Genomic DNA, 6,993 nt, shown 5'->3' with positions numbered 1-6,993 from the left:
TTTTGAACACCTTTAAGGTAATATACTAAACATTTTCAATTAATTCATCTCATTCTTGACGATTTTATCCTTCCCTTCTTTTAAACAATTTAAAATATATAAACTAATATAAATTAAACTTTAAATTAAACAAAGTTAAAGCGCCATCTTTAATATCCACCGATAACTATACCAACATTTTCAATTTGAAGTTAGTAACCAACCCAATTTCCCTAGAAAAAATCATTTAAAAATGAAGTTGGCAGTACTGCAACAATATTATTTGTTGAGCCCTAAAAATATCAACAGAAAATCGGTGTTTTTATTGCTTTAAAGTGAAAACATAAATAGTCAAAACGAAGAACAATAAAATACCACCCTTATCTGAAAACAAACCAGGAGAAGGCGCTATGCCCCCGAAATACAAGTTTTCAGAAGGTAATATTAAACCCAAAAAAATTCTAACCTCAAATAAAAAATTAAATTTTTAGGTGAAAAAGTGTTATGCTTTCATGGTCCACTCATTTACGAAGCGAAATGTTTAAAAGCGATGGTAACCAAAGAGAAACAAGTAAAATATTTCATTCACTACGCCGGATGGAACAAAAAGTAAGTTTTCTTTCTTCGTAATCATTGTTTTGAAATGTATCGCATTCCTACGTGGGCTTTTTATCAACTCATAACATTGATTATTGTAATATGAAATTGTAGTTGGGACGAATGGGTGCCGGAAAGTCGGGTTTTAAAGTATAACGAAACCAACGTAGCCCGCCAAAAAGAGGTTCAAAAAGCTCATTCAACGCAGCCGGTTAAATCGAAAAAAACCGTTACTAAAAAGCAAAATAAAACGGAACAAATCGCCAAAGAGACTGATTCAAGAGCAAGTACGCCGAACAACGAGGTGACATCTAAAGGGGCGAAAAATAAGATGCCAAGCACGCCGTCGAGTAGCCAAGATTCTAGTTCGGATGTGCCTAAAAAGAAACGAGGTCGTCTCGATCCATCTGTTGAGTCAGAAGAGCAATTTTTGAGTAAGGTTGAAGTGAAAGTAAAAATTCCTGATGAATTAAAACCTTGGTTGGTCGACGATTGGGATGTGATTAAACGGCAAAGAAAATTGGTTAATTTACCTGCCAAAACAACGGTTGATGAAATTTTAGAAAATTATATAAGTTATAAGAAATCAATAAAATCAAATAATTCAAGTAAAGAATCAGCTACAATAGAAATAGTTAATGGGCTTAAAGAGTACTTTAATGTTATGTTAGGAACCCAACTTTTGTATAAGTTCGAGCGGCCGCAATACGCAGAGATTTTACAAAATTATCCAGGACAACCTATGTCTAAAATTTACGGCGCCATCCACCTTTTAAGGTTATTTGTTAAATTAGGTTCTATGTTAGCTTATACTCCATTAGATGAACGAAGTATTCAGTTATTATTGCAAAACATACAAGATTTTCTAAAGTATATGATTAAAAATAGTGCCACCCTCTTTAATTTACAAGATTATGTAAACGCCCCCCCTGAATATCATCGGAAGGCACTATGATATAAGGATGAATAAGAATTTTCAAAAAGGTTTTAAAAAAAGATTTATCAAAACAATTCATTTTCTTAATTTATCACTAGATAGTTATTCTGTTATTAATATGATTCGAATTATAATTGATATTCCTAAATATAAAATTGAAAAAAAAATTTTTGTTTTAATTCTTAACCATTCCAAACAAATCGACAATTATTTACTCAACGAAAAGTTTCTATTCGTATACAAATCGTACACATCAACGTTGAAATCGAGTTGAATCAAGATGATTGTGTAAGTTATAACAGTTCCACAAAGCTACAATGATGGAAATGATTAATTAAATCATTATGAATGTATTTAATTAAGGATACCGTTGCAATCATCCTAAAATCCAATTCAAATAAATTATGAGCTGTCATATCAACGTAAAAATGTCCAATTCCCATTAAAAAACCATCCAACTAGACACAATTAAATGTGGTAACAATTTTATATGGACAGTAAAACTCGATATAACGGATTAATATGGGGATTTGTACTTTAAACTACACACACTAGTCCTAGAAAGTTTCTGGTTTAGCTGTACGCCTTCAAAGTACTACTATCTACATCGAGATACTACTTCCAAAAGACTTCTAACTGTTTGGAATAAAGAGATACTGCTTCCCAAAGACTATTTACTGCTTCTAAAACGCTAAATACTGCTGATGAAGACTACTATCTACGTGGAAAGGTGAGATACTACTTTTAAAAGACTAATAATTGCTTAAAAAAGATATACTGTTTAAAAGTTTCCAGACCAAAAGTTACCCACTGCTTTCAGAATGCTAGATACTGCTGGCAAAAGACTTCTACCTGCTTAGAATAAAGAGATACTGTTACCCAAAGACTACTTACTCTTACCAGAACGCTAAATACTGCTGATAAAGACTACTATCTACTTGGAAAGGTGAGATACTACTTCCAAAAGAGCAATAATTACTTGCAAACAAAAGATACTGTTTCCAAAAGTTACGTACTGCTTCCAGAATGCTAGATACTGATGGCAAAAGACTTCTAGCTGCTTGGAATAAAGAGATACTGCGTCCCAAAGAATGCTGCTTCTAGAACGCTAAATACTATCGATAAAGATTACTATTTACTTTTAAATAGGAGATATCCTTTCCAAAAGGCTACCTACTGCTTCAAAAATACTAGATACTGCTGAAAAAGATTACGATCTGCTTGGAAAGAGGAGATACTGCAACTAAACCCGAAACTTTCTAGGTCTAGTGTTAGTTCAATAAAAAATATACAACAATCTAATACAGAATAACAGTAGCACTAGAACTAGAATAATTTGGGTTTAGCCGTCTTAAAAGACAACTCTGGGAATAACCAAAGTTGAATTCTAGTTATTACATTTATATACCGATTTCAACAAGATCCGTTATATCGAGGTTTTATTGTACTTACTTCACGTTTTGTGTGTTGATCATTTACATTTGCGATAACACAAAAAATCACTTTTCTCGTTTTAATTAACTAAAATAAAAAACAAAGAATAAGATGATCCCAATAAATACAACAAATCACTTTTCTTTTGCAATATTCATGTACTGCTAAACAATAAAGAGCTCCAATATCGGATAAAACAATAGCAAGTAATCCTGTTACCACAAACGGGTTGAAACTTCTTTTAATAATAGGAACCAGGGTTTCATACATTTCAATAATAATTTGTAGTACATGCGTTGCCATGTTGATAACGATTAAAGTTGATGTGAATTTGTTACACTTTGTAAGATTTTCGCAGGTTTCCCAATAAAGATTTAAAACTTTTCGTAAATTAAAATTTCGGTTACGAATCGTTTTAGGGTATTTCGTCAAATGGTTATTGATCGCATCTATTAAACAACCATACAAAGCCATACCACAAGAAATATGGATCATTGCGGCCGTTGGAATACAATAATAAAGGGTATAAGCTAAAACGTTGAGAGGTGCTTCAAAAACGTTTTCGACCATTATCAAAACATATCCACTTCCCAAAATAAAAATTATTATCAAAACAACCACAATTAATTGAATCGTTTTTTGTAACTTTTTCAAACAAATTTTTATTCCAACTTTAACCAATTTTCTTTTATTTTCTTCAATAGTGTTGAATAATTTTACATACTTTTCTTTCAATATGATGTTATCAACAATTATATAAACAAATTGGCCGATTGAAGCAAATGTGTAAATTCCCGTTCCTATGTAAGCCAAATCTGAAACATTTTTCATAATCGCAACGAAAATTAATGAATAGTAACACCTCGAAATAAGCAATATTGCTTGTAACGGAACAAAACATAAATTGTAGATAATCGAGGATGATTTAAATTTATTTATTCGTTTATCAAAATAAAAGGATAATAAACCAAGATATCGTGAAACGTGGAAAATGGGTGATATCACTGAGAATATTGGAGCAGTCATTGTTAAATACGACATAGAAATAGGTTAAGTAAGGTATAGACTTCTAGGTGTTGTTAAAAATGTATTGGGTGATGATTGTAGATCTAACACTGTTTTGCAATTAATGGAATTTGGTTTTGAATTATTAATTAATTAAAATTGGTGCGTTAATTTACTTGGAATTCAAAACAGTAAAAAAAATTAAATAACTTTATTCCTATTTCTTCTTTCGAAAATGTTTTTTAGGTGATAAGGAGAAAGATGGAGAGACAAAGTGACCTGGGATATTCAAAAGACTCTCGGGATCATCACTGCTTGATTCAACATATACATCATGGGTTCTTTAATTTTGATCTATTAATTTATGATTTTTTCTTTAAAATAATTTTTTCTATTCACTTAAAGAATTTCGGCAATACAGTTTAGATAAAAAAGCGAAGGCCAAATAAAAGATAACTGATTGTACACATAAATTGACGTAGTTGCATTAACAAAAAAATATTTATAATATAATAGTAGAATGATACACAAATGTATTTATTAAAAAAAATGTAAACACTGCATCATCTCTTGAAAATTTAATTGTTTTTGTTATCAGACTAATAGGAATTTGGTTGATTTTGATTTAAAAAATTACTATTGTGTTAAAAAATACTTGACCCTTAATGTTATTGATGACATTAGATGATTACACTATGTTTTCATCAGCACATTTTTAATATTTAGTCGCAAATACTATAATACATGTAGAACACGGTTCCGAAACTTTGAGCAAAAAACTTTTAGAGTAATCTAACAAATTTTTTCAATAAAAGATAATATTTTGATACTAGAAAATACCCGATTGTTTTTATATAAAATAAATAGTCATTTTAAATAATTACAAAGTAATTATATTATCTGATAAGTGATTTTTTCTCTCGTTGAATAACCGAGAGTGTAGTTGATAACTATATAAATCAAAACGTTTCAAATTAATATTTATTTGGTGTTTATGTTTCATAAAGTACACCAAAATGAAAATTAATTTAGAAAATACCAGATACATGCAGTATGCAGCTTCAGTTGCAGGTAAAATAAATTAATAATTCAATTTGATTTAATAGTAATAAATAAAATTTTAGCCGCTTTGTGTTCAATTTCAATTGGAATGATGACTGCTTGGCCATCACCAACATTACCTAAATTACAAGGGGAAGATTCCCCCATTGGAGATCCAATAACAGATGTAAGAATCAATTTAAAAAATTTTAATTTTATTAAATTAAATTAATTCATTTTAGGAACAAGGTTCTTGGATGGTAGCAATAATGTATCTCACAGCACCTGCATCATTTATAACTGGTTGGGCTGTGGACCACATTGGTCGTAAAAAAACTCTTCTCTTTACAAGTTGTATTAGCCTCATAGCTTGGTTATTGATAATGTTTTCAAACTCCATATTAATGTTAATTATTGCAAGAGCAGTAGCTGGGATCGCGATGAGTTGTTATATACCATCGGTGGTTATCTATACAGCCGAAGTTTCTGAGGAAGATATAAGAGGAAGAACTGGGACGTATATGATGTTATTCAAAACGCTAGGAACGATTTTTGTTTTAAGTATTGGTCCCTACGTTTCTTATTTAACCCTAGCAATAATTTGTGGTTGCATACCATTAATATCATTTTGCACATTTTATTTTATGCCTGAAACTCCATTTTATTACGTAAAAAATGGAAATAAAGAGGAAGCCACAAAGAGTTTATTGATGTTGTCGAAGAAGAATGTTACGGAGAAATTCTTACAAGATCGCTTGTTGTATATCGAACGAACAATCGAAGAGGATATGAAAAATAAAGGAAGTTTAAAAGAATTGTTAACGAAAAAAGAATATCGATTCACGATTTTTTTGTTATTTGGAGTTAAATCGTTACAACAATTTAATGGTAACACTGCATTGGAGGCTTATATCCAACCAATCATTGAGTCTTCTAACAGCGGAATCGAACCAGAAATTGCCAGCATTATTATTGGATGTATCCAACTTCCTGCTGTTTATTTATCGGGGATTTTAGTGGATAAATTAGGAAGAAAACCGTTACTTTTAACATCAACAATCGGTTGTAGCATAGCTTTATTTGGGGAAGGTACCTATTTTTTAATTAAAGACTACCTAGAAAAAAGTACATCTGACATCGGATGGTTACCCACCACAGGATTAGCACTTTTTTGGATTTGTAATCCAATTGGAATGATGACTTTACCATACGTTTTACTCGGCGAACTTTTCCCTACCAACATTAAAGGAGTCGCCGTCGGGTTGGCCACTTTTTACGGCGGGGCCACTTCGTTCTTGGTTTCGAAATTTTTTAAACCGCTCAGCAACGCCATTGGCATTTATAGCGTTTTTTATATATTTTGCGGAATTTGCATAGCCGGGACACTATTCGTTTTTATATTTTTACCGGAGACAAAAGGAAAAAATTTCCAGGAAATCCAAGAAATCATTCATAAGAAAAAAAATGGAATGAAAAATTCCAACAAAGATCAGAATCTCAGTTAATAATACAACAAAACCTCAATACAACGGATTAATACGGAGAAGGGAGCGTTCGTTATACGAACAATTTTTAATTTGTACTTTAAAATATTTGAATGAATTAATAAGCCGCATGTCTCTAAAGACGGCTAAACCCGAACAATTCTAGTTTTAAGTATAGTGTTAGTTCTACACTTGCACTAAAACTAGAAATATTTGGGTTGGGGAATAACTCGAGTTGAATTCTATCTATGATTGCTAACATTTATATTTAAGTATACTAGTAGTAAATAGATAATATTAATAGTATGAATTAAAAATATTTTGTCAGTTATATCCGAGTTCGTTATATTAAATTTTACTGTATTTATATAAAAAGTTTTTAGTTTTATAAAAACTTTTATCTACATTTAAGTGTAAACGAAATGTTTAATATAAGATTTTACAAAAAACTATCAATTTTTATTTCTTTCCTAATCCAACGTAAAATCCAAATAATTAAGTAAAATAATTACCGAA

General features: G+C 30.6%; 2 protein-coding genes across 2 annotated transcripts; both read left to right on the top strand.

Moving 5' to 3' along the window:
• Positions 1–229: 229 nt before the first annotated feature.
• On the top strand, positions 230–1,679 carry LOC111428600 (MORF-related gene 15). The gene is made up of 3 exons (XM_023064200.2): positions 230–417; positions 471–588; positions 691–1,679. Exons 1-3 carry the CDS (start codon positions 390–392, stop codon positions 1,529–1,531), a joined length of 987 nt encoding a protein of 328 aa, XP_022919968.1. The 5' UTR covers positions 230–389; the 3' UTR covers positions 1,532–1,679.
• Positions 1,680–4,885: 3,206 nt separating this feature from the next.
• LOC111428598 (facilitated trehalose transporter Tret1-like) lies at positions 4,886–6,809 on the top strand. The gene is made up of 3 exons (XM_023064197.2): positions 4,886–5,023; positions 5,077–5,180; positions 5,236–6,809. Exons 1-3 carry the CDS (start codon positions 4,969–4,971, stop codon positions 6,496–6,498), a joined length of 1,422 nt encoding a protein of 473 aa, XP_022919965.1. The 5' UTR covers positions 4,886–4,968; the 3' UTR covers positions 6,499–6,809.
• The last annotated feature ends 184 nt before the right edge of the window (positions 6,810–6,993 follow it).

Source organism: Onthophagus taurus, chromosome 10, assembly GCF_036711975.1.
Source record: "Onthophagus taurus isolate NC chromosome 10, IU_Otau_3.0, whole genome shotgun sequence".
In the NCBI taxonomy this organism is placed as follows: Eukaryota; Metazoa; Arthropoda; class Insecta; order Coleoptera; family Scarabaeidae; genus Onthophagus; species Onthophagus taurus.
Note: the sequence above shows the minus strand (reverse complement) of the source record. Positions and strands in the feature narration are given on the sequence as shown.

What these genes read in the sequence shown, in the direction of transcription:
- LOC111428600 (XM_023064200.2), top strand. Translation starts at nt 390, where the DNA reads ATGCCCCCGAAATACAAGTTTTCAGAAG. An exon ending in GAAATACAAGTTTTCAGAAG is followed by an intron (nt 418 to 470) that starts GTAATATTAAAC and finishes TTAAATTTTTAG; the next exon opens with GTGAAAAAGTGTTATGCTTT. An exon ending in TACGCCGGATGGAACAAAAA is followed by an intron (nt 589 to 690) that starts GTAAGTTTTCTT and finishes ATGAAATTGTAG; the next exon opens with TTGGGACGAATGGGTGCCGG.
- LOC111428598 (XM_023064197.2), top strand. Translation starts at nt 4,969, where the DNA reads ATGAAAATTAATTTAGAAAATACCAGATACATGCAGTATGCAGCTTCA. An exon ending in GTATGCAGCTTCAGTTGCAG is followed by an intron (nt 5,024 to 5,076) that starts GTAAAATAAATT and finishes ATAAAATTTTAG; the next exon opens with CCGCTTTGTGTTCAATTTCA. An exon ending in TTGGAGATCCAATAACAGAT is followed by an intron (nt 5,181 to 5,235) that starts GTAAGAATCAAT and finishes AATTCATTTTAG; the next exon opens with GAACAAGGTTCTTGGATGGT.